General features: G+C 34.1%; 3 protein-coding genes and 1 long non-coding RNA gene across 8 annotated transcripts; 2 read left to right on the top strand and 2 right to left on the bottom strand.

The window, feature by feature from the left end:
* The first annotated feature begins 3,134 nt into the window (after positions 1-3,134).
* On the top strand, positions 3,135-5,538 carry LOC122599433 (40S ribosomal protein S8). The gene is made up of 4 exons (XM_043771944.1): positions 3,135-3,297; positions 4,053-4,389; positions 4,706-4,875; positions 5,336-5,538. The coding sequence occupies exons 1-4, from the start codon at positions 3,221-3,223 to the stop codon at positions 5,409-5,411; spliced, it is 660 nt and encodes a 219-aa protein (XP_043627879.1). The 5' UTR covers positions 3,135-3,220; the 3' UTR covers positions 5,412-5,538.
* Positions 5,539-6,538: 1,000 nt separating this feature from the next.
* On the bottom strand, positions 6,539-11,459 carry LOC122600580 (MDIS1-interacting receptor like kinase 2-like). Of its 4 annotated transcripts, XM_043773321.1 has the most exons (5): positions 9,109-11,459; positions 8,709-9,022; positions 7,972-8,069; positions 6,895-7,142; positions 6,539-6,762 (listed from the first exon to the last, which is right to left on the bottom strand). In XM_043773321.1, exons 1-3 carry the CDS (start codon positions 11,396-11,398, stop codon positions 8,064-8,066), a joined length of 2,610 nt encoding a protein of 869 aa, XP_043629256.1. In that variant the 5' UTR covers positions 11,399-11,459; the 3' UTR covers positions 6,539-6,762; positions 6,895-7,142; positions 7,972-8,063. The 4 variants fall into 4 exon arrangements, 1 of the variants encoding a protein (XP_043629256.1); XR_006324067.1 differs by lacking the exons at positions 8,709-9,022; positions 9,109-11,459 and adding an exon at positions 8,365-8,548; XR_006324065.1 differs by lacking the exons at positions 8,709-9,022; positions 9,109-11,459 and adding an exon at positions 8,167-8,354 and having other exon boundaries at positions 7,972-8,074.
* Positions 11,460-18,603: 7,144 nt separating this feature from the next.
* LOC122602245 lies at positions 18,604-19,872 on the bottom strand. 2 transcript variants are annotated; one of them, XR_006324188.1, is made up of 2 exons: positions 19,768-19,872; positions 18,604-18,971 (listed from the first exon to the last, which is right to left on the bottom strand). It is a non-coding gene; the product is annotated as an uncharacterized LOC122602245 (long non-coding RNA). The 2 variants fall into 2 exon arrangements; XR_006324187.1 differs by having other exon boundaries at positions 18,604-18,968.
* A 2,453-nt stretch (positions 19,873-22,325) lies between these two features.
* Positions 22,326-26,654, top strand: LOC122600023 (FAD synthetase 2, chloroplastic-like). The gene is made up of 7 exons (XM_043772655.1): positions 22,326-22,432; positions 23,404-23,585; positions 23,677-23,757; positions 24,765-24,817; positions 24,960-25,095; positions 25,248-25,423; positions 26,118-26,654. The coding sequence occupies exons 2-7, from the start codon at positions 23,548-23,550 to the stop codon at positions 26,615-26,617; spliced, it is 984 nt and encodes a 327-aa protein (XP_043628590.1). The 5' UTR covers positions 22,326-22,432; positions 23,404-23,547; the 3' UTR covers positions 26,618-26,654.
* The last annotated feature ends 248 nt before the right edge of the window (positions 26,655-26,902 follow it).

Raw genomic sequence — 26,902 nt, 5'->3', positions numbered from 1 at the left:
ATGTTCCATATTGTATTGACAATAATGATTATTGAGAGTAAATGAATGACTATAGATTGGGGCCATGTTATTATTTAACATGTAATAAATTAGAACTCGCATCATGCCAATAATTTATTGTGATTCCTCCCCATTGAAATTGGTTTATGGTCAGAAACCATATATGTCTCATAAGAGTTTTTGAATGTTCAATATATGATTAAGTTGTTCCACCATTGCACAAAGATGAGACTTTAAAAAATGTTGAAAATAATATTGGGAAAATAGGCGTACCTTGGAAGTGTGTAGGCTCATGCTTTGATTCAGTTCAAAACGGTCTGATTTAACTAGACATTAGTATGGCTGTTTTGGGTATGAGTTAAAACATGAAAAAGGTGTACGTATTAAATAAATTTATGATTGGGATATTTGTTTATGGCTTAAGTTTTTTATTGACATGATTTAGTTTTCCCAACATTAGGGGGAGATGTTCCCAACATTAGGGAAAGTGAAAAGCAGCTAAAGAAGTAAGAATGAATTATCAAAGATTCTCACATCAATGAATATAAGTTTAAAGTTTGTGAAATAATTCATTCAAAATATTAAGTAACTGCCAGCAGTTTAAATTGACTAAAAAAACTGTTTATGCTCCGATTGATAATGAGTGATAGAAAAGTCGATTCCAAATAAAAAAAACCTCGAACAAAAAGGAGCATAAAATTAAGATGGTCAAATTTCGAGGTAGAAAGACCCCAAAAGCTTAATGATGAGAGACTAGACATGAAGGTTTTGAGAAACCCCGGATACCTGGAAATAATGAGATCCCAACTAGTTATGACATGTCTAGAGAATTGTGAAATTGAAAAATAAATAAAAGCAACGTCGAGATTGATTGAATATGATAGCGCTAAAAGTATGTAAAATTGTGAGGATCTTGAAAGCATGCATGCACATAAGTTGATATGATATAAATGATTGGCCAAGATTAAAAGACGCTAGTAGTTTGGGACTAGAAGTCCATGCACTTGAAGATGCGGAAATTATATGGTGGAAGCAACTATTGATAAATTAAAAGTCTCGCAATATGAGAAATTTTGATTTGCGTCTAAAAGAATAAGGATATAGCTCATTTAATATTGAGATTCCATGAGGGATATAAAACACATGAAACATGTCTCATGATTTAGAATGTTTGAATCACGTGTGAAAAGTTCTCGAGAATAGAGTTTGAAACTTATAAAGAAATCCGGATATAAATATGATATAAGTTTCATGTATTTTAATAATTTGAATATTAAAGGACTCTGAGTGAGTGTTTAGTGATGATTGAATAATTAAATGTGAAATAGAAGACAATGTTTGTCTTGTTTATGGAATCTTAGGGATAAATGGCGTTCATGCTTATGAGGTCAAATGATACTGTAATGCCCCTTTTGACTTTAAAGATAATGATCACAATGTTGAGTTGAAAGTGTCACTGTAGCACTGAAATTGAAACAAAGAGATTTATTTTATTCAGACACTTAATATGTCAAACATCGAATATGTTTGGGATTGATAAGTATTATAAGTGATGTGATCATGAGGGCGGGAAGATACGCGTTGCACTCTTTTTCCCTTGAGCAAGACTTTGTCCCATTGGGTTTTCCTGTCAAGGTTTTTAATGAGGCAACATTCCCAAACGTATCAAAGAATTATGTACTCTTTTCCCTTCACTAGAATTTTTTCCCATTGGGTTTTATCTAGTAAGGTTTTAACGAGGCATAATGTCTTTAATCGATGGACATCCAAGGGGGAGTATTATAGATAAATATGGAATGGATGTCCATGTCCTTTAATAGATATCATTGGAGATCATAGAGTTTTATTAGAAGATTAATTTCTTGAAGAATACTCTATTGTTGTACTATATATATACCTCTTATGAGATGAATAAAAGATAACTTTCACCATTCTTTCTATATTCTTGTCTTTTGTATTGTTATGTTTCTTTAGTTTTACAAATATAATGATTATATATTTCTACCATTTTATTTGTTTTCTTTTATGAATATTATTTAAAAATAGATGAGGTAATATTTATTGACTTGTGTAGTTTGGTCATTGTAATAATAATGTTGATTTATCGAATAGATATCTATGGTAGTTTAAATTAGTAATTTGATATTTAATTTTTTTTTTTATAAAATAAAAAGATATGTTTTTTTTGAAAATAACATTATTACATTATATTAAAATGTTTTTTATTATTATTAATACTGATTATATGCTATTATAAAAACTTAACACGCTTATTTCGTGTATTATGTGGGAAAATAATCTAGTTAAATAATGAACAAGCATGAACTAAATAACAAAAATAAAATCAAAGTTATACAAAAAAAACTATTTTTTGTAAAGATATATGAACATGATTTTTTTTAAAGATAGGAAGAAGATGAATGATAAGTGTTGGTGTTACCCACCCAGCCTCACTACGGAGCCTATACGCAACTTCACTACGGAGCCTACACGAAGACTACCTTGGATCCGATAATTATGGAAAGGATATACATTCTCCCAATATAAAGATCTGCATTTATCTCCAATACAGTTGGTTACACGGATAACTACGAATCTCCTCAAAAGAAGGCAACAAATCTATTTTAATAGGGAAAAACCCTACTTGGAGGACAAGATACATTTACCCTATAAATAGGGACACGATATACGCAATAGAGATCATTCTCTACACTTTCAACACACATACTACACATAGTTGGCGTACAAGGGAGACAAACTCCTACCGAAAAGGAATCGCCAACATACAATCATAAAGCCCTCATCCTCCCCGTTCTAAGACCAAGGTCCGGAGTACAAACAATAAGAATGGAAACGATTAATAAAAATTTAACATTTCATTAGTTATATATGTTTTCCGCTTATGTCGCGGGTAATGTAATAATCTAGTTTTTGTAGTATGCTAGTAGAGAATAAAAGATGCTATTGTGGGCCTGTGGGGCGAGGTTTGCGGATTGGGCTAAAATTCAATGGGCTTTGTGGATACAAAAATCCAATTAGAATGAATGGATTCTAGGGTTTTAGAGTAGCCAGCCTCTCTTACTTTTAAACCCACTCTCCAAACCCTAATTTTTTTTTTGGTTTTCTTGTGTTCTTTATCACACAAAGATACACACACACACACCGAGCTCAGGAAGGAGCAGCGGCATTCTATCTCATCTGATCTGTTGGAAACATCAAGATGGGTATCTCTCGTGACTCTATGCACAAAAGGCGTGCCACTGGTGGCAAAAAGAAGGCCTGGAGAAAGAAGCGAAAGTATACCCTCTCTCTCTTTTCCCATTTTTTATATCTGTACATATACATTTATATATCTATCTATCCATATACATTTATGATTTTTTTTTATCATCATATATGTGTGTCTATTTATATAAGCTTTAGATTATTAAATGTGTTTGTTTAGCTATGAGAAATGTTTAACTTTTTCTTTAATGCTACTAGATGTAAGTTTGAATTAAAAATATTTACTTTTTGCATATGCGTATATATATCTTGTATGTATCTAGTTTCTGATCTTTTGGTTATGATCATGTTGATGTGTATTGAGTTCCTCGGTTGGTCTGGTAATTTTTTATTTTTTGGTAATCGATCTACATATTTATCGGTCTGCTTGTTGTGTTTTAAGGTCTATTGGTTACTAAATTGTCTTGTATTATTTCCTCGGAGCTCTCGTAAATTTTTTTTTAGTGGAGCTATAAACTGATAAATCAGCTTGTATAATGATATTTGCATTTTACCTTTTCTACAATCTTTAGCTGTCGCAAATGCGTAATTCGAATCGGTTATTTTTTTGGACACGTACCATATGGATCCGTTGAATGTAACTTTTATTATTTGTATTGGTTTATGGACATGCATTAAAAAGCTTTGAACTCGCATACACTTTATTGAATGGTACCTTGGTTTTGTTGGAATAATATGAATAGTTATGTTGTAGCCTTTATTATGTTGTTTGAATATTTCTAAATCTTTGTGTCGAACAATGTTATTGATATAACTGTTTTTTTAAGGTATGAGTTGGGAAGACAGCCAGCAAACACTAAAATTTCTAGCAACAAGACTGTTAGAAGGGTCCGAGTTCGTGGTGGTAATGTTAAGTGGCGTGCATTGAGGTTGGACACAGGTAACTTCTCATGGGGTAGTGAGGCTGTTACCCGGAAGACCCGTATCTTGGATGTGGTCTACAATGCTTCAAACAATGAGTTGGTCAGGACTCAGACTCTAGTGAAGAGTGCCATTGTTCAGGTTGATGCTGCACCCTTTAAACAATGGTATCTTCAACACTATGGTGTTGATATCGGCCGCAAGAAAAAAGCTCCAGTCACTGCTACCAAGAAAGAGGGAGAGGTATGCTTTTCCTTATGGGCTCATTACATATAAAGTGAATCAAAATGTCTCATTTGTTATGTAGTCAACTTGGTGAAATGTTTTTGGCCATGTAAAACCTTCAAAGTTTTATTTTATATATTAAATGCTACCAAAATACGTATTATATCTAATTGAGTTGATGTTATGATAACTCTGGCTATGTTAAACCTGTTAACTTGGAAGGCCGGCTTAAAGCAAAATTTTTATAACTTTGATGATTTGGTACAAAGTACAAAAAGTTTGTTGCTTGTTACTCAGGATAAAGTTTGACAATAGTTAACTTTTTTTTTTGTAGGAAGTAGACGGAGCTACAGAAGAGGAAAAGAAGAGTAATCATGTTGTGAGGAAATTGGAGAAACGCCAAGAAGATCGCAAACTTGATGCTCATGTTGAAGAGCAGTTTTCAAGTGGAAGGCTTTTGGCAGCTATTTCTTCACGCCCAGGCCAGTGCGGTCGTGCTGATGGGTATGTGTTTTTTTAACCAGTCCTTCAGACCCAACTTTTGGACTTTGATGACCTTGTTTAGTTAGGCATACATAAGATATGATTAGTTATTTCAAATTTGGTTGGTCGGGTAGTAGGTCATAACGGAAACGGTGCATGTCAAAATGGGAATTTTTCAGGTGGGTTTATAACGATAATGGGTTCTTGTCAAATTGACATTTTTCAGTTTTGTTTGGACTTAAACATGTTGTCTTAACTGTTGGAACTTTTTATAAATTAAATAGTGTCTGCTTGAGTGCCTGGTATGCTTGCAGAAGTGTTTTATGAGTATACAAGCAGTCATAAAATATCTATTATCATGTCTAGAATGTCAGAACTTTATAAATTTTATTCAAGTTCCTTATTGTAGTATATATTTTCTACACGTGTTGCTTTTTTGGGCTCTTTTTCTTTAATGTTCGGTTGTATCATTTATTTGCAGATACATCTTGGAGGGCAAGGAGCTTGAGTTCTACATGAAGAAGCTCCAGAAGAAGAAAGGGAAGGGTGCTGCTTAAAGTTTTCTAGCTCATCGAGTCAAGAATCTATAGATTTTTCTTTCTTTTTCAAGGCATGGAACCAAAATTTTGATGTATTTGTTCGTTAAGCTATGTTTATGAATGCACAAGGTTTTTTAAGCTTTAATACCCTTTTTATATTCCAGTACCTTTGAATGAAATTACATAATCTTTAAATTCTACAAAATCGTGCAAAGTTCTTTTTTACTTACATGTTTTATTCCTTTTAAGACTGTAGGCAACTTCATTGACTATGCATTAACACAAGGTTTAATGTCAGTATCCGTTCTTTACCAAAAGGTTAGTCTAGCAATCTAGAGAAATCAGTGTATCTGAGCTCTTGTATAATATAAGACAGACAGACAGTTGGAAATATATAAAGACGATGCATGGAGAGTTTGGACAAGAGTAGCTCTAATATTTACCAGCGGGTATAACATTGTGGGTCATCTATGTTATGAGTTTTTTCTGGATCTTGTGAAGGAAATCCTCTACAATTGGTCCCCCTATGTGCAGAATAGTCTCAAGCTGTACACACCTCCCTTGGTCCAAAATGTTTTGGTACCCGGTGTTATTTGTGATATAATAAAAACGAAATGCATCATAAAAGATTAAATATGTTATCTTATTAAATTCTTTTGTTGTTTATAAAAGATTAAAAGTATAATGAAATCCATCGTTAATGCTTGCAAGGTATGCAAAAAGCTTTTATCAAAAGTATACAATGTTGGTTTTGTATTGACAATGAATCTTGGTTGCATTTTTGGTTCTCGAAAAACCATGTGATAACTAGTATATTTTCCCATTTCCAGACATTCCAAATCATTACACGGCACACTCTATGAACCTTTTTTTTGGCTGACAGGTTCCTCACCGATTTAAAAAGAGTATCCTAAAGTATGGGAACAATCATATGTGAATCGAAACGACGAGCAGAATTGACATTAGCTAAACAAACGTTGCATTTAGTTTTAGGACATTGTAGCATATTCATGACTTCATCTGTGCTTTTCAAATGCATTGTGATGTAATGTCAAAAATCAAAACACTAAAATCATCATAACTTCTCTTTGATTTGAAGCTCATCCTCATTTAAGTTATATGTGGAAAAAAAAAAAGACTTCTGAGGCTACAAAATGTGTTTGCACTACGATTATATAGTCTGAGATACAACATTTTGCACTATAAAATGTGTTTACACTAAAATCATTATAAGTAAGAAGTATGGCACAAGTCTTTCCCATAAATCTTTTACATGAATGGTTAGAACAATGATAGCAATGCATTCTTCCTGGCTTGATGAATCACCTATCATAGATCAAAAAAGGCACTCGTCGTCGAATTGATCGATCTGCAATGATTAACAATATAAAACATACAGCTATAGGTAATACGATGAAATGACACAAAACTATATAAAAAAACTAAACACGTGTTTTGAGCAGGATCTGAATTACAATGAGCAGCTTAAAATAGAACATACTTGACTATATCAGCATGGTGAACTTTCGGGATTATTTTGGATCGGTAGTAGTGAACTTGTCATATCCATACTTCTTTTTCAATCTATCCCTAACATAATCATTCCGGGCTTTTATTCGAGCTCGTTGAGGAGCAACATGTACATAAGAAAGATACAAACCACCGCCAAATGGGGATGCACCGCCAAGGAACAAAGCCACAGTCGTCCACAACTTGTGGGATGTTGAAGGAAAACACAAAGACATCCTACTATTATTATACAGTGTTAAGAAGTGACCAACAAGAACAGTATCATATATATATGTATATGAGCATACAATTAGAGGCGGTACCAGAAAAAAATTCCAAAGGGGGCAAACTTAGAAAACTTATGAAAAATAAATCTAAAAGGGGGCAAAATGTTAAAAACTTATAAAAAATATTTTAAAATTTTATGAAAAATTAAAAAATACATGACAAAATTTAAATTTGGAGGGGGGCATTGGACCCCCTTGCCCCCCCTTTAGTACCGCCCCTGCATACAATCCACAACCACTAACAAATACTCACTATGTCATGACCTAATATTATTCAGAGTTGAAACAAAGAAAACATAACAAATAAAGTTGTTTCATATAGAGCTTATGTTTGACATAGAATTCCAGGCCAAGTAAAATTTTGAAAGCAAAATGGGTATGTGATAACAATATTACAAATAGCCTTTTGTGTATAGCAAACTCTAAGTTCAGGCCAAGTGCATGAAAATGTATCCAATCCATCACGTATTGCTATTGTGTGTATCAAACTTTATACCGTCTTTCGTCTAAGTTCTTACCAATTTTTGTAAGATCTTTTGATGATGCGGAAGCTATATAAGTCACTACATCATCATAAGTTTCATAAATATTAAGATGCCGGATCCATACATGATACAACGACAAGAATATAAGAACCGCAACACACAAAAGACTGTTGAGAACAATGATACACAAAATAGCAATACGTGAATACGTGATAAGTCGCATACATTTTGTTGTAATTAGCCCTTCTTTTCAATGAATTCAATTGGCATGAACATCAATGTAGCTAGTACACTCACAGTAATCAAATAGAGTCATGCCCTCGGATTGACTGCGCTGGTGATGTGGTCGATAGCTACCGGACGATGACGAGGCATGCCGCTGAGTCCAATCACCACTGTTCTTCAAAAAAAAAATGTAATCAAAGAGAAGACTTAGCCATAGGTACCGAAAATACCAAATAACAACGTTTCTTGCACATAATTAAGCCATACCAACTTCGGTGACCACATAATTATCATCTCTATCAATGTATATCTAACTGGCATTTCGTCGAACAAGAGATGGGCACTTTCGGTTGACACCCAACATATAAAGATTTACTTACACAAATTATGTGAAACATATATGAAGATCTATATATAGATGTATGTATATGCAAAATGATATACAAATAGATCAAATGAACATACCCCACTTCGAAATCGTGTACTAAATTTTGCGAAATACGAACTTGTGTATATATATATGTCTGATGGTGTATATAATTTGGGACTTTAGGAGGGCCGCAATTGAAAATTTGTTGTGTTAAAAATAGCCTCAGATTTTACAAAATGTTTATCTTGCACAAATGGTGAAATGGGGCTTTTAAATCCATAAAAAGACGTCAATGATCCGCTAGCTCAGAAGTCAAACAAACCCACTACCCAAAGAGTGCTATCAATAGAAAAATAATAACAAGATTTTATACATTCGTCTGTAGTTATTTACATTTTCGTCCACTAATCCTTACAAAAACTGAAGAATACTACACAACCTTATAACTGTTTGTTGTAGTGTCGTAACGAAATGATTCAATTGTATGTGAAATATCATACATTGTAGGCCTTATGTTGGGGTTTGGATCAACACATCTTTGTGCTAGAATCAAGATTGATGTTATAACTTTTTTTATATCCGAGAGTGGGACCGGAAGACGCTGATCTATCAAATCTGTAAGGTCAACCATTTCGTGCTGTGGGGATATTAGTGTATGATCACCTGGTAGCTTTCCTTTTATGATTTCTAACGTTAGAACCCCGAAGCTATACACATCACACTTTTCTGTTACCTTCATTGTGTAAGCAAGTTCTGCAAAAAAAAAAAAAGATTCATAATTCTTACGGATACAACGGCTAAATTTGTGTATATCCATTAATGGCCATAAAATGAATTACCTGGTGCAAGGTATCCATATGTTCCTGCTAAGTGACTAAAATTTGAAGATTCTTGGTTCAAAATCTTTGATATACCAAAATCCGAAACATGAGCTTCATAATCTGTATCAAGCAAAATATTTTTGCTTGATATGTCTCGATGAACGATAGGAGGTGAACAATCATGGTGCATATACGATAAAGCGTATGCAATACCTTTGATGATGTTCACCCTTATAGTCCAATCTAAATTTTGAGCACTTTTGTTGCTCAAAATACTAGCTAGACTACCCCCTTCAAGATACTCGTAAATCAAAAACGAGTTTTCAGCATGTGAACAGTAACCAATTAGTTTTACAATGTTTCGGTGGCGTATTCTGGTCAACGCTCTGATCTCGTTTAGAAAGTCTGTACGATGGATTAACTCAGATGACGCATACGGGTGAAGCCTTTTTACAGCTACAGTATCACCAGATGTTAACTTCGCTCTGTAGACACTTCCAGACCCACCTCTACCGATGCAGTATGCTTCGTTAAACTCTTTGGTTACCTTTAGGATTTCGTTGTAAGTGTCCCTACCATCAAATGGTGGAATTGAAAGAAAATCTTCAGTATAATAATTTTCATCTACCATTTGTGGAGATGACATTCTCTTCGATTTCCAACTACAAAAAGCAAAAACTGCCATTAGACCGCCGAGTAGAAGAGCTCCAAGAAATGCAAGGGAAATCGTGAAAGCAAGTTTGTGGTTCCTGGTCGATGCTTTCCTTCTTGATGCACATGGTTTCAGTCCGCTAACATGACCACACAAACCTTTGTTCCCTTTCAATGCTTCTATAGAAACATTACTAAAGATTTTGCTATTGGGAATGGGACCTTCTAATTGGTTGTATGATAGATCAATATTCCAGAAGGCATTCACTGATTCCAAGCTCTTTGGAATATAACCAGAAAGTTTATTATGTGAAAGATTGAGGTTTGTCAAACTACTTAGCCGAGATATTTCTGAAGGTATTTCACCGGTGAGTGAGTTGAGACTCAGATCAAGGATATTTAGTTGTTGCAATCTACCTATTTGAACTGGAATTTCATTAGTAAATCTGTTGTTGCTCAAGTTTATGCTGAATAATTTGGAGCAATTCTCAAGTGAAGATGGAATGGACCCGTTCAACACATTCATGGAAAGATCTAGCCGCATGAGTTCAACTAGCAATCCTAGATCAGGAGGTATGACACCAGAAAGTTTGTTATTGCTCAAAACAAGTATCCCCAAGCGAGTCAATCTACCAAGCACTTTTGGTATCTCTCCAACCAAATCATTGGAAGAAAAATCAAGTACTTCTAGTTGAAGAGAGTTTCCAAGGGACGCAGGTATCTTACCACTGATTTGATTCCCTCCCATCTGCATCGCCGTTAAGTTGTTGCATTTACTCCAGTTGTCCAAGATCTCCCCATAAACCATGTTGTCGGTGAGACTGATGTAATTGAGGTGCCGATAGATACCAAAGCTCTCAGACACGTCTCCAGTGAGCTGGTTTCCATCTAGCCGTAGTCGGATCAAGCTGGAACAGTTGTACAAGCTCTTGGGGATTTGACCTGTCAGTTTGTTATAAATGACTGCTAGTCTCTCAAGTTTCCCTCCGTGGCAGATATTATCAGGTAAACTACCAGTAAAACTATTGTAGCTCATTTCTATTTTAACTAATTTCAGCTTCCCTAATTCTTGTGGAATAGGACCAGAAAATTGATTAGCCCTGAGATTCAAAATTTCCAAATTTTGTAGGTTACTGAATGAATCTGGGATTGAACCATGGAGTCGGTTTTCACTCAACTTTAGTTCAGAAAGGGCTACCAAATTTCCCAACTCTTTTGGAATAGGACCACTGATAGCGTTGGATTGTAGCTCAAGCCGTTCAAGTAAAGCCAGAGTACCCAGTTCTGTGGGGATGGACCCATTCAACCGATTCTTGGAAAGTTTTAAGGTGGTTAGCTTCTTTAGATTGACAAAAGTTGTTGGAATAGATCCAATGAGAAAATTGTTGTACAAATAAAGCTCCCTTAGATTAGTAAGATTTCCGAGTTCAGAAGGAATGGAACCAGAAATATTATTGTTGTTGAGACGAATATAACTCAGATTCGACATCTGACCAAAACATGTAGGAATTGAACCATAAAGCGGGTTTTTACTCAAAGCAAGCTCAGCAAGGGACCTCAACTGACATATGGATGGTGGAATTGAACCATTCAACTGATTTTTGTACAAGTAAAGGATAACGAGGTTGCTCATCTGTCCAATTACCGGTGGGATCATCCCAGAGAATTGATTACAAGAAAAATCAAGATGAACAAGTTTAGACAGATAACGAATTTCAGGTGGGATGTTCCCAGAAAAGTTGTTGACGCTGAGATTAAAATAAGCAAGATTTGGAAAAGCAGAGAAGGAGAAGTGATCAAGCATACCACTTAAGCCAGATGACGAAAGATTTAATCTGTTTATGCTTCCATTATCATTGCATGAAACACCATACCAGTTGCATGGAGACAGCAACATTCTTTGACCCGAAATGTTGCTTGGATTTTCTTCTCTCCATGAAGGTAGAAGAATAATGTTATTGTTTTGGGTATAGAGGCTTGCTTTCCATCTTAGGAGGGCTTCCACTTCAGCACAAGAACCGAAATTAACAAATAGAGCTAAAAAAAGTGTAACAAGTAATAATAAGACTATTATTGTTGAATGTAAGAAGGCCTCCTTGAAGGATAGAGGTGCACGCAGGATGTTCATTCCCACAAATTTATGGAAGAGCTAGCATTTGACGTACAGAAGATAATGGAAAACACACCCTATTAATTAAATTGTAGTTGACGAAGACTAGTAGTGTACATTTAAAGGGAAGTTGTTCTCACTTCTCAGTCACACACTTATGAAGTAGAATATCATGCTATTTGGTGTAGAAAATATTGTTAATAGGCCCAAGCCCCGCAGCACGTGGTCTCGATTATGATACGCTAGCTTTCGTTATTTCACTCCACTTTCGTCGAATCCACAAAATTAAAAATCGCTCTAGCATCGATAATGAAAATGTTTCATATGATTGAACAGGTGGATGCAAAACAAATTATAAAATATTTCGTTTTAATATGTTCAAGCATTTTATAATAAATTATATAAAACTTCACTTAATTAGATAAATTAATACATAAAAAAAAATAACATTTTTACCCAAAATTCCTAATAAGGGAACCTATTATCAGTTTTTGACGTCAAGTCTCCGTTAACTCTTATATCTATCTATCTTTGTTCCCTGTTTCCGTTTCTTGATGCCACTCCAATTCATTATTGGGATTAATCACGGGAAGACCAACGTATTTTCCCATTTGTACACGGTTGCCCATTATACCTTTTTATTGATGAGGTTTACACACATACTTTTCTTTTTTGTACACGGTTGACCAATATTACCGACTATCACAGGTAAACCGGTCAACTTTGGGTTGACCGTGTACAAAAAAAAAGTATATGGGTAAACCTCATTAATAAAAAGTATGATAGGCAACCGTGTACAAATGGAAAAGTACGTTGATCTTTTCGTGATTAATCAAAAAAAATTAAGTAGTGATGTAAGGCTAAAAAAAATATCTTATGGATGATCCCGCATACTTAATACATGCGAATCTTTCTTACTAAAAAAGGAATAACAACAAAATATTTCATACGAAACCCAAAATACAAAAATTTTGAACATTTGACGTTGTAGATGTTGGTGTCCGACCTCAAAACTTTTTTTTTTCTTTGTAACGAGGTCTTAAGACCCGTGCGTTGTACGTCTGAGATGAATTATATTATGAATTATATTATTTTCATTTTTAACGTGTGGTTTAAAAATGATCTATATTAGAACGATGTTGAGTCGTGTGTAAGAGTATAGTTATAATATGGACATAATTATGAAAATAGAATGTAAGGAAACAATTGACAATATAATATATAGTTGTGTTGATTAAAAAGTACATGTTTACGAACGTTGATTAAAATTGGATTAATCACGAGAAGACCGACGTACTTTCTCATTTGTACACAGTTGCCCATTATACTTTTTTTATTGATAAGGTTTACCCACATATTTTTTTTTGTACACGGTTGACCCAAAGTTGACCAGTTTATCTGTGATAGTCGGTAATATTGGTCAACCGTGTACAAAAAAGAAAAGTATGTGGGTAAACCTTATCAATAAAAAAGTATAATGGGCAACCGTGTACAAATAGAAAAGTACGTTGGTCTTCCCGTAATTAATCCCTTCATTATTCATTCTCTTTTTAATTAAAATGGTTGCTGCTCAAATAATAAAAGTATAAAACCACTTGCACCATCAAATTTCCTATGTATACCACTGTCCACTGACCCACCAATTACGTATCAACGCGTCATGACTACCGATCAAAAACACCGCAACCACCATCCTCCTTTAATCTAAAGTTGAGCATCCCGATTTTTCTTGGACTTTTTCTCGACTACCACCAACGTAGATGAAGAAAAACGCAACTAGATTTTTATTATTGTTTTTGTTATAAATTTGTGAATGTTGAATGATAATGTTTGTGTACTGATATTCTTATAAATTTTACGTCGTCATCAATGACTGTAGCTACTATATAATTGTTCCATCGACGCTCCATGGAATCAACAAATCTTGTTGCTACATCACCATAGTAGCAACGAGAAACACCTTCTCCATATACGTTAGACATTTAATTGTGTTTAATTCATAAGAAATCGTTCGAATTTGAGAAGGGAAAAATTAGGGTTCATAGGTTTTGGGGGGAAAATAGAACAGGGGGAAAAGAAGAAACGGGGATACAGAAAAGTGATTAGAGGGTGTTCTTGGTGTTGGTTAAAATCTGGACCGTAAGTTCTTGTATATACAGAAAAGTGATTAGAGGGTGTTATTGGATGACTCATGAGTCTAGTGAAATATATAATGGAGGTCGACGTTTAAAACTAACGATATTTTCTTTATTGCGAAATTTATGAAAATGAGATCCTTTTAACAGATGAAAACTAAATAGGTTCCACTTATTAAGAACGAGACGGGGTACCCGCGCGATGCAGCGGTAATGGTGGTAACGACAAAGGTGTGGCTGCGGCAATTGTGGCGATGATGTACGGCGGTAAGGGTTAATATGGTTATTTAAGGATTGAAACATCTATGTTGTAGTTTATTTTATTAAGGGTATTATAGGTATATTGGTAAAGATGTTTAAATTAGTGAATAAATAAGAAGAGTAATATGGTCATTTCAGGTTCTTAATTACTTAAAGGGGAATGGCAGTTTGTTTTATATAGTAGTATAGATTTTGTGTAAAAATGTTAACTTTTTATGTATTTTCCCTAAATATTTAATATCAACATACAATGATAAAAAAATATTACTTGTTATTAAAAAGCATACAAAAAATAAATCCAACAAAATATAATCAATGAATAATATAAAAAAAAACTTTGATAAAAGAAAAAAGATATATTATATATATATATATATACTAATTATACGTGTATAAAATTCACATTTAATCAAACTGTATATTTAAAAAAACATCAAGTATAAAGCATAATTTGAACTTTTAGCTAACAACTTTCTCTTTTAGTTATAAAATAAGAAAGGCAATGTTATAATTCAATTTCAATTATTACGATTCATTTTGTTATTAATGTTTTATTGTCATATACGTTTGTTATATCTTTGGACATCAGATATATATTTATTTAGGGACAATACTACAATCATAATTAAAAAGTTTGCATGATTGAATATATATATATATTAATTTTGTGAAAGAAAATGAAAAGAACCAAGAAAAACCCAAAAAAAATAAAAAATATAAAAAATAAAAATCGAAAACTGGATACGGCATGGGAAGATCCGAAGGGTGGCACTAAGGTTATAAACCCGCTAGATACTAAAGTTCCAACTAATTTGATCTTGAAGCTAAAATCAAAAGTTAATTACTTTAATGTCAAAAATAAAAAGTTTATTTTTATTTACCTTTTTATGGTTGGAATGTTACAATTATGTCGTTAAGGCCGACCGATTTTACATAACGCTCCGACTACTCACAAGTCACAATCCAAGGATATGGATCCACGTTTACCTCAAACTAATGAGTCGTCAGATTGTGCCCTCAAACAACAATCAATTCAATGAAATTTTTTTTTTCTTTCTCCTATATCATTGGAGATCGCACAGTGACATCTAATAACGGCCTTGAGAATTCAAGTGTCCAGTCTGAGACGAGAAAAAAAGTGCCCCCGACTCTTAAGAATCCAACTATATAGCAAAATATTTTTATATAATTTAGACATTATAACAATAATAAAATAATAGTATTATATTTACATACCAAAGTAGTTAACCAATGATTCGAGAAGTTCGCCTACCATTTTTCATAGCAAATTGGTTGTTTTATTTTACCTAAAACCTTTACATATAGAAAATTTTTTGAAAATTTTGTGTCCCCTCAAAATTGTGTCCCGGACGGATGTCTTGCTTGCCCTCCCTCCGGGCCTCCCATGGTGACATCAAATTATACAGCATGTAGAACTTGAACCATGCATGTCTAGGATGAAACACATGACTCTTGAAATCTTCAAATGTAAGAAGTGAGATTCAAATGAAAATTAACAACACTTATTTCCAAATCGTGATAACTAAACCATAAAAGTTACTGTAACATGAGTTGTTTTTAAATCATGATAGTTGGTCATAATAAAATGCATACATGCAAATCTACTCGTCTTCCACGTATGAAAAAACAAGTTCATAAAATCATGTCTCCTTGAAAACACTTAAAAAATTCAATCACCAATCGGCCCCCTATGTGCAGAATAGGCTCAAGCTGTACACACCTCCCTTGGTCCAAAATGTTTTGGTACCCGGTATTTTGTTGTTTGCGATATACGAGTAATAAAAACGAAATCCATCATAAAAGATTAAAATATTATCTAATTACACGCTTTCCTGACTTGAAATAATAGATTAAAAGTACAATGAAATCCATCATTAATGCTCGCAAAGTATGCATGAAACTTTTATCAAAAGTATGCAATGTTGGTTCTGTATTGACATTTGACAATGATTCTTGGTTGCATTTTGTAGTCTGGAAAAACTATATGTGACAACTAGTATATTTTTCCATTTCCAAACACTCCAAATCATTACAGGGCACACTCTAGTAACTTTTTTTTGGCTGACAGGTTCCTCACCGATTTGAAAAAGGTATCGTAAAGTATGGGAACAACCATATGAGAATCGAAACGATGAGCAGAATTGTTCCATTTGGTTTTAGGACATCGTAGCACTTTCATGAGTTAATCTGTGCTCTTTAAATGCAAGTATTGTGATGTAATATCACAAAATCAATACACTAAAATCATCATAAAGGGGAACAAGCCGAACCCTTCAACCTTTTCATCTCCTTTCAAATAACCAATCAAATTACTCCACCTCATTTCAACCCTCCAACCTTTTTTTAAACTTTTTTTCAACCTTTTTTTAGTGGTAACCGAAACTCCCAATCTTTTTTTCACATTTTAATAATTTATCATTAAAATTATAAACTTTACATAACTAACCCTTTTTAATTTATATCTTTTATTAATAACCAAATACATTACATAACACTTAAAAACATTACATTTTAAAAGTAAAAACACACACGTACGTAATAAAAACACACAATGCATAACTTAAAAAAAAACATAACTACTCTTCATTCTCATCATCGTTGATTGACATATTTCCTAATCCACGGTAAGCGCGTTCGTCGAGCCACCACTTGTCGTGTTGCAGGCATTTGACTTCATCCGTTGTTTTGTCTTCCCCGCAATTGTCGTGGTACGATTCGGCTCAAGTGCATTGGTCACCGAACGTGTGACCCGCCTGAAAAACATCATTGACCACCCCCTTGACCCTCTTGATCTCATCCTGCAGAAACAAAGAATATACCTCTTCGTGCTTCGAGACTTTGCGGCCTGGTGCTTCGAGACTTTGCGGCTTGGTGCTCGCATTGTCGTTTTTTCTTGCTTAGGTAACCCAGGACCCTGGAGAGATCAGTTTGAAGGAGGGTGTCCTCTTTGATGTCGACCATGATTCGTGTTTTCATCTCATCTTCGGTCAGTGACCATTGTTTTTTGATGATGAGGACGTCATTTGGTTAGAATGAGTGAGTGACTTTGTAGAAGAAGGAAATTTAGAGTTGTTGATGAATCTAAATTGTGCTGTAAGTTTCTATTTATAGAGTGACAATCCAGGTAGCCATTCAGGGACTATAAGTGTAAATGTTTTTGAATTTTTGGTCGTTTAAGGGACTGAAAGTGTAAATATTTTGAATTCAAACGTTAGAGGGACTAATGGTGTAAATATTTTGAATTTTGAACGTTGGAGCAACGTCTTTGTAATTTACCTATAAATACTGGGACCTTTTAAAAGATTTCAGCTCAAAACTCAAACTTCTATATATCTGAAATGGCTTCTTCATCAAATGCCCCTAACCGAAGACCACCAATGACTGTCGATCAAGTGAATGACAGTATCATGGCTGATATCCTCGACCACCGAATGTTCAAAGAGGAACTTGTTGCCGTTGGTCGAAAACTAAAGGCGAAGAGGCAATGGTGTAAAAAAGAAATCGATTATATACAAACCGGACATTGTACTAATCTTGAGTGTCAATACTTTACTTATTTGCAGGGAAAGATCGACAAGATTGAAAGTGCTATGAAAGAACTTGCTGATGCGGTCATCAACTTGAACCATTTGATCATAAATGCCGAAACAGTTTACGAACAAAAAAAAATGAGTGTATAATATGTTGTAATGTTAAGTACTTTTAATTATGTTGTAATGTACTCTTTTAAATAATAAATGTCATTTTAGGAATTAATATGGAGTGTGTGTTATGTTTTTGGAAGTTTAAATGGGTAATATATACAAGAAAAAAAAAAGAATTCACCCCTGGCTCTTTCTTTCTTCCCCTTCTAGTCCTCCAACGGTCACACCCACTTTCACAAACTTGCCACTTCTGGCCCCTTTCTTCTTCATCTCCCAGTGAGTTCCCAACTCGCCCCCATCTCCCTCCACTTGCAGCCGAAGCTCGCCAGCCTTCCTTTATCTCGCCCCCATCTCCCTCCCAACTCTCTTTCGGCTCCCTCCCCCCTTAACTTTTCTTTGGTTTGAAGCTCATCTTCATTCAAGTTATATGTGAAACATAATAGACTTATGAGGCTATATAAATGTGTTTGCACTAAGATTATATAGGTTGACATCCAACATGTACAATTAAGTAGGAAGTATGGCACAAGTCTTTCCCATAAATTTTTCACATGAATGGTTAGAACAATGATGGCAATGCATTCTTCCTAGCTTGATGAATCTACTATCATAGATCAATAAAAGCACTCATCATGGAATTGATCGATCTGCAATGATTATACTAACCATACAAAACATAAAGCTACAGGTATTAGATGAAATGACACAAAACTATAAAAAATGGAAAGCTCATTGAGTTCCATCTAAACTGAACTCATGTTTTAAGCAGGATCTGAATTACAATAAGCAGCTTAATATAGAACATACTTACATGACTACATCAGCATGGTGACCTTTCAGGATTATTTTGGGTCGGTAGTAGTGAACTTGTCATACCCGTACTTCTTTTTCAATCTATCCCTTACATAATCATTCCGGGCTTTTATTCGAGCTTGTTGAGGAGCAACATGTACATAAGAAAGATACAAACCACCGCCAAATAGGGATGCACCGCCAAGGAACATAGCCACTGTCGTCCACAACTTGTGAGGTGTTGAAGGAAAACACAAAGACATCCTACTATTATTATACACGGTGTTAAGAAGTGACCAACAAGAACATCATCATATATGACATATTTAAAGTTAAAGAAAAATAGTTGTTCCATATAGAGCATAAAATTTCAGGCCAAGTACAATTTTAAAACCCAAATGGGTATGTTATATATTTGTAATATAACCATATTTGTTTTTTCTTTGCAAGGGCAAAGTGAATCAAATTGTATCCAATTGAACAGGTATTATTACTACCGTGTGTAAAAAACTTTCAAACCGTCTTTTGTTTATAGCAAACTCTTAAGTTAGTCCTATCATAAGCAAGTACTTTTCAGATTTCGTAAGATCTTTTGATGACGCGGTAGCCATATAAGGCACCACGTCAACCTAAGTGGTTATAAGATGTCAGATACATACAACCACTGTTTAGAAGTAATGATACACAAACTAGCAATACACGATAACACGGATACATTTTGTTGCAAGTAGCCATTCTTTACAATGATACAAATGGTATCAACATCAATCAATGTAACTGGTACACTAATCATATAAAAGACTTATGCATAAGTACCAAAAATACGGAATCACAACGTTTATTTCACATAATTAATCCACACCAACTTCAGTGACTACATAATTATCATCTCTATCAATTTATATCTAACTGGCATTTCGTCGAACAGGTGATGGGCACTTTCGGTTGACACCCAACATATAAAGATTTACTTACACAAATAAAGTGAAATATATATGAAAATCTATATGTACATGTATAATATATATGCAAAATGATATATAAATAAATCAAATGGACATACCCCACTTCGATGTCGTGTATTAACTTTTGCCTAGAGATAGATATACGAAATTGTGTATATATGTCTGAATTCTGATGGTGTATAATTTGGGACCAGCTTTAGAAGGAGGGGTCTAACGGAAAATTTGTTCTGCTAAAAGAAAAAAGTTTAAAAAATAGCCTCAGGTTTTAAAAATGTTTATCTTTTGTCCATCAATTATTTACCCTGTACATATTTTGGCTTTTGGGTAAGGTGGTATTTTTGTTGTGGTAACACAAAGATCCACTGATCCACACACTAGTTTTATTTTTTACTGATGTTAGGCCACTAAAAAGGTTCTTGAAAGTATAGTAAAAAGACGTCGAATAAAATGAATCAAGTAACTCTTAATTTCCAAAATACGATTATTTTTCTCAACATTCAATGTTTTTAAATAAAAAAGTTTAGGTTCTAATCAAACATTTATTTTGCATAATTGTACTCGTATTTCAAAATTCAGATGCCAATTTTTTTAATTCATAAAAAGTTTGTATATAAACACCCATTGACTTTTCAATTGGGTATTATTACCTACCACATAGAGTTTTCCTATTCAGTCATCGGGAAACTAGTCTGGTGTCCATGCGTTGCGGCGGTTTTACGGTGATCACATACAAAACATGTAAGGAAAACAAAAAGAGACACCAGTGGGGATCTGATTCCGGCGCTGACGACATCAGAAGAAAAATAAAGAAAGACACTGGTGGATTTTTTTGTTTGTGTGGATATGTGTTTCTAGAATGTTTGAGTTTTTTTTTTTGTGGAAGGGTAAGTTTGAATCTTTAGAGATAAAGTGGGGTATTTTGGGAATTAAATTATGCTTAATATCTTAATCAATCCTTTTTATTAAGGGGTATTAGATAGTGAATCTTATAATTTATAAAAGGTCAATGCAATAGCTTGAAGTTTTATAAATCATTGCTAAAAAAGTCTTCATCTCCATGATAAAAAAATTTATAAAAGTTTTTTTTAATAGTATCAAGTCTTAAAAAAAGTTTTACAAAAATACCATTTGAGATGCTTTAAGATATCTTTATAGTTGTCATTGAGGGCGTACAAGTGGTGTGACCGTATGTCCGTATATGGATTCTACATTTGGGAGGCCACTAGATCTAGCAATAGTTCATTGCTAGAAATAAATTTGGTAATCGTTCAGTCAATGACTCTTATTCAATTTAAGGAAAAAATTTTAAGAATGAGGCAGACTTTAAAAATTAATTTACATAAACTATTCCATGAGAAACACGTGACTTTCAAACCGAAAACTACTTGGTAAAATTTCACTTAGTTTGGCATAAAGTTATTTGAATTTTTTCCAACATTACTCCGATTGCAATAACGATCCCATTTTAACAAAATAAAAGTTGAGTGACTAAAGTGGTAAAAAGTGAAAAGTTGCATCTCATTCTAACAAAAATAAAAGATGGGTGACCAAAGTGGCAAAAAAATAAAAAGTTGAGTCTATTATACATTTTATTGGCAGAGTTTTTTTTTTGCTTGAAGGGACTTCTTCTATATAGCCTTTGTACAAAGCCCTCAAAAACTTAACAAAACCCCAATCAAAGATGTTTGCATTAAAGGATTTGAAATTAAGACCTTGTGAAAAAAAAAAAAAAATTTGGGTTGAAAAAGCGGTTGGAGCTCTTGCCTCTAGAAATAGAGGTCAAGAGTCCGATCCTCATGACCAGCAAGACTGTAAGTCCTTTTTTACCTTTGGTAAAACCTGAAAGCAGTAACTCTACCTTTGGTAGGGGTAAGACTGTATACATCTCAACCTCCCTCATACACTGTCAAATACGGTAATTGGAACCCAAGACCCATAGAAGACGGCATTGGGAATTACTTCACTTTTTACTTTACCTTATAAGGCTTTTGAACATCTAACCGTTATGTCATATTAGTGATAGTTGTAATAGATACTGAATCATAGTTGACGTACAATTTCAGTATTGGGTAAAAGAGTAGTTAAATGACCCAGCTAATACTAAATATTCTAAGGATTAAAGTGTTAGTATTTCAATCCAATAACACAAAATTGACTCTATTAAACAACTCTGCTATACGAATACAAAATATTAAGCATACAAGTAATTAAACTGCAGTTTATGATTTAAAAAATGATCCCACAATATCTCTTCATTAAACTTCTATTTTTCATGCTATAGAATGATAACTTTTTCAGATTTTTCATTACCTATTATAACCATTCATATGCTTCTTTGAAATTGTTCACACATTCTTTTTAAACGTCAAGATAACGTATACGAAGAAACGTAATATAAAACCCAACAACAATAATAATGAACTTGTTACCAAAAGTGTGACCATCATCCACTTCTTTATAAGAGTGATTTTGATACCCATTTGGCCATTTCGAGCTACAAGTTTTGTAAATAACTATCATCTTATAGGGTCTAAAACATACTAAAATTGATTTTGAAGGATAAAAGATGAAACCAAGAAATATCCATATACTATTTTTGCAATTCCCTTTAAGAAAAGATAGAAAGTCCTATGAGGCTTAAATTGATGATGACAATACCAAACTCTCTCTATTATATATCTTCAGTTTTTCTTACATACATTTCATCTGCAGCCGCACCCAAATCGGAGACAACCCACTTGCCGCCGCCCACTATTTTTTCCGGTCAGTTTTCTTAACCTTTTCTCACTTAAGTTTTACTTCCCATCTGGGTTCTTTCCCTAATTGCTTTGTTTGGCTATTTTTATTCATTAAGGGCTTAAAGTTACCAACTTTATCCCTCTTTAGTTAAGATTAATGCTTGAAATAACTGAATGTGAGTTCTTGGTTTTATGGGTCACATTTTTTTTTTCTATTTTTTGTAAATTTTTGATGAATTGAAGGCTAAGATAGTTGGTATATAGTAGGTAGTTTTGGTATTAGTATATAGAAGTGAATTGAAGCATGCTATATAGAGATTTTTGGGCAAGTCTTTAACTTTATTGTAAAAAACTAGAGAGGGATCCCTGTTCAGTCCTTCCCGGGATAAGGCGAACCTTTAGCTCCGGTGTACACAGGCTATTTGGTATAACGCAGGCTATTCGGTATTGTGGTTGTTTTCTAGACTTTTACCTTGACCATCCAAAGATGTTTACCCTATGAGGTTTGAACCCGAGTTTCTTTTAAGACCTTCAGTGCGTCTTATCAGTTGGTGACCTTATTAGTGATGAACTTGGGTTCCCATTAAGTTATAAATATGGTATTTCAATGAGAATGTGGTTTTCAAGTTTTTTTTTTTTCTCCAAAAGTTTTATTCTTTAGCTAGTTTTCAAGTAGTGATACAATGTTGCATCTTTGGTTCACATGTAGTTATTACAAGGTAAAGAGTAGATGACATTAGTCTATTAAGTTTCTCTATTGTATGGGTATTTTGATATTATGAAATGGTCATTTGGTTGTTGCGTTTGATTGGGTTCATAGGCTGTCACCGATTGGTTCATTTTTCGCAACATATATTCCAAAAAGTTGCTAGCTTCATGAACCATTATATCTGACTTTTGTTACAAACAAATGAGTTTTCTAATAGCTGGCTACCTGCTCCGAGCTCTAATCTTAAATTCACTCACTTGGCTTGCTCTAACTGTGAATTATTGCAGCCGTCATGGACTTCGGAATCACATCTGTTGTGTACATCTCAAATTCCTTGTAGTACAGTTCCAAATGCCTTCACAACTTTTTCGTCACGACTAGAAGAAGTTTTTGCAAAGGTGGTCTTTTTTATTTGACCACTGAAACAAACAATGCTTACAAATCAGAAGTTGTTCGTCCATCTAAACGGGTGAGCTATATTTATGTGAACTTGAAGCTGGGACTTGTCTATAAAACTAAGTTCGTTTTGAGATCCAACAATATTTTTTTGTTTTGTTCAGGGGTATTAGATTACCAATTAGTTTTCACGGAGCTTCAAGAAGGTTTCTCTCTTTATCTTCTTCAGATATGAAGGCGACAAGGTATGCAACTATGCATGTCATGATCAACTACCTTATTTTTGGTTTATATAACTATAGCTGGCAAATAGGGGTAGGCGGACATGTACATTTTGGTTTGATTGTGTTAGTCTGTTAACAATGTTTTTGTTCTCATTTGTATAAAATATTGTCATACTGGTTAATTTATAAATACAATACAAAAAGTATCATAGAAATACTGATCCATATGTTATTTGTGTAGTTGAAAGCACTTTGGATGATTTGACTCTTGTAATTGATCGTTATAATTTTTATTACTTTGATCTGTCATAGTAATATATAATGTTTGGCACTAGCTTTTTAAGAGCTTTTCAGGAGCTTTAGCTTTTCATTTTAAACTAAAAGCTCCTTAAATATTAAAAGCTTTGTTTGGATGCAACTACTTTAGCTTTTATTTGAAAGAAAAAGCTCCAAAACGAAACGCTAGTTGAAGTAGCGTTTCAGGAGCTTTAGCTTTTCGATGAAGCTTTTACTCTTTAAAAGTTAGACAAATGCCCCATACCAAACACTTTAAAAAAATAAAAGTTATAGCTTACAGCCCCAATCAAAAGCTACAGCTTACAACTTCAACTAAAAGCTACAGCTACTAGCTACAGCTACTTTCGCCAAACATATATAACTACAAATTTTTAGCATTTTCTTTAATTGTTTGATCATTGTGTGAGGTTGACTTGTTACCTGATTAACTGGGAAAGTTCTTTTTTGTGGCAATAATACCAAAATATCAAGTGGGGTCAGTCTCTAACTCTCCCACTCCAGTCGTAGCTTTTCTTTCTGTTACATTGAAATTCCAATTTTTAGATAGTACAAAGACATAAATTGTGTGCAATGAAAAATCTCCCCAAATCCGACATAAAGTTCAAATATGTGTTGAAATGGTATCCTCTAGTTTGCCAACTTCACTTTGATTTGCCATTTGTCTCATTCTGTAATTAGCATGTGCTTTGACCCTTTGAGTTCTGACCTGTCTCTAAAATGTGTGCATAAAGCCAACAGGAAGACGATGAGGCATCTTACTCTGAACAATTGTCATCCGTGGCAGGTACTTTTTTCCTTTTTTATCAACAGGAAGACTATTGTCGCCTCTATAACCATTCCCTAACAAAATTGTTGCATGGCAAACCGTAGATTATACTTTGTTGTGTTCCTTTGTTTATTTCGAAAATATTTTGCTTCGTTTCTAGGAGGGATAGTAGCTTTGGGAAAGTTTGATGCATTGCATATTGGTCATCGTGAGCTAGCTATTCAAGCATCCACAGCAGGAACTCCATTCTTGCTATCATTTACTGGAATGGCAGAAGTTCTTGGATGGGAACCTAGGTATGTACCCCGTGAATAATATTCTATGTTTTTAACACAAACCTAGGTTTTATTTTATTAATAATGCTTGCAGATACACTATTTCAACCTGAAGCCAGGTTGCCCAATTACCTAACTTGCGGATCTTGTTACCTCTATTTCTGGTTGAACAGGGCTCCTGTAGTTGCAAAATGTGATCGTGAACGAGTGCTTTCATCTTGGTCCGCTTGCTGTGGAGAGGTGGCCCCTAGAGAGCTGGAAATTGAATTCTCAAAAGTACGCAATTTGACCCCACGTCAGTTTGTGGAGAAGTTATCGAAAGAGCTTGGTGTACGTGGTGTTGTGGCAGGTACATAAACTTGGATCAGCTAATGGTGTTTTAAAGTTATCATTTGGCAGTGCTCAAGTAATGTAGTAACGTACTGCTGCTATGATTACATTATTATTTAAGGGTTAAAACTGTTGCTATGATTACATGATTATTTAGGGTTTATTACATAGTTTTGAGCTATCAATCTTATACTAATTGCTACAAAGCTGATCATCAAGTATTTAAGTGATTGAGTAAAGTGACACATATACCCTTTGGTTATCTAGTACCATAAAAGTATTAAATTGCTAAGCACTTTAATAATACATTTTATATCAGTTAGTTTTCTAATTACGACTATCAAATACAACATAATCAGTTAATCATTAGTAAAACACACTTCCATAGTTGCCCTTAAAGGCTTATAAGTGGCAATTTGACCCAGTTCGGTTCAGTTTTTTGTTTTATATATCTATAGTGTGTAAAACAGACGGGTTTTAAAGGAAATCCTAATAGAGGAAATGGGTCAAACAGCCAAGCATGTTAAATGTCACGCTTAACATACCAAATGCTGTTTAGATTAAAGAATATACAACTTGTGTTAACGGGTTACCACACTCGATTTAACTGGCTTTGGCATGTTATCATACTTTCTTGTCCCTTCCATTTTACTACCTTACATTCTGTTAATGTGTATGACTTTAAAGTAGATGTATTTCTTATATGATGGTAGGCAAAAATTACCGGTTTGGCTACAGAGCTTCCGGAGATGCATTAGAGCTATCAAGATTATGTGAAGAGTATGGTATAGAGGCATATGTTATAAACCCTGTTATGGACAAAAAGCAAGACATATTAGACCGAGAATTCGCTAACGCTAAAGAAAGAGGGCAAGTCTCTTCTACCCGTGTTCGTTATGCACTTTCAAAGGGTGACATGAGATATGTCTCTGAGCTTCTCGGACGCCACCATCGTCTTATATTAAAGCTGAATAATGACCAAAGTTCAATGAACAACAGGAACATGGCCTCGTTTCCTAAATCATGCTTATTAAACCTTCCACCTAAAGAGGGTGTATACGAGAATTGTCGTATCATTTATGGTAAAGAAAATTTTGTACCATGCAGAGTAGTCGTTGATATTGAAAACATTCATTTAGAGTTGGTTGACAGAGATTGTATTGACATTCCTTATGAAAACTTCTTGTACCTGAATATTGAATTTGGTGTCTGAAAGCAGCTTTTAGAATGGAATATATGGTTGCACATTATATAAATGGTTGCAACGTATAAACCAGCCTTCAAAGTAGGTTTTGTTTTTACTCAAATTCATTCGTTTATTGGGTTATTTAGTAACCAAACACTATTTTCTTATTTGTGGACCTTGAACTATTTTCTGATTTGTTACGTGTGTCGCTGAACTATCTTTTTTGCTACAACTTTAGCAACCAAGTGATGGCCGGTTGCAGTAACTACCCAATTAACCTGAATCTGAACATATTTCTACATTTCACACATA

The sequence above is a fragment of the Erigeron canadensis genome, chromosome 5 (genome assembly GCF_010389155.1).
Source record: "Erigeron canadensis isolate Cc75 chromosome 5, C_canadensis_v1, whole genome shotgun sequence".
In the NCBI taxonomy this organism is placed as follows: Eukaryota; Viridiplantae; Streptophyta; class Magnoliopsida; order Asterales; family Asteraceae; genus Erigeron; species Erigeron canadensis.
This window is presented reverse-complemented; position numbering and strand designations above follow the sequence as displayed.

Coding starts and splice junctions, on each gene's coding strand:
- LOC122599433 (XM_043771944.1), top strand. CDS start 3,221: ATGGGTATCTCTCGTGACTCTATGCACAAAAGGCGTGCCACTGGTGGC. Junction 3,298..4,052: donor GCCTGGAGAAAGAAGCGAAA/GTATACCCTCTC, acceptor TGTTTTTTTAAG/GTATGAGTTGGGAAGACAGC. Junction 4,390..4,705: donor CTACCAAGAAAGAGGGAGAG/GTATGCTTTTCC, acceptor TTTTTTTTGTAG/GAAGTAGACGGAGCTACAGA.
- LOC122600580 (XM_043773321.1), bottom strand. CDS start 11,398: ATGATCCCACCGGTAATTGGACAGATGAGCAACCTCGTTATCCTTTAC. Junction 9,023..9,108: donor ATATGGATACCTTGCACCAG/GTAATTCATTTT, acceptor TTTTTTTTGCAG/AACTTGCTTACACAATGAAG.
- LOC122600023 (XM_043772655.1), top strand. CDS start 23,548: ATGCTTACAAATCAGAAGTTGTTCGTCCATCTAAACGG. Junction 24,818..24,959: donor ACAATTGTCATCCGTGGCAG/GTACTTTTTTCC, acceptor CTTCGTTTCTAG/GAGGGATAGTAGCTTTGGGA. Junction 25,424..26,117: donor TGTACGTGGTGTTGTGGCAG/GTACATAAACTT, acceptor ATATGATGGTAG/GCAAAAATTACCGGTTTGGC.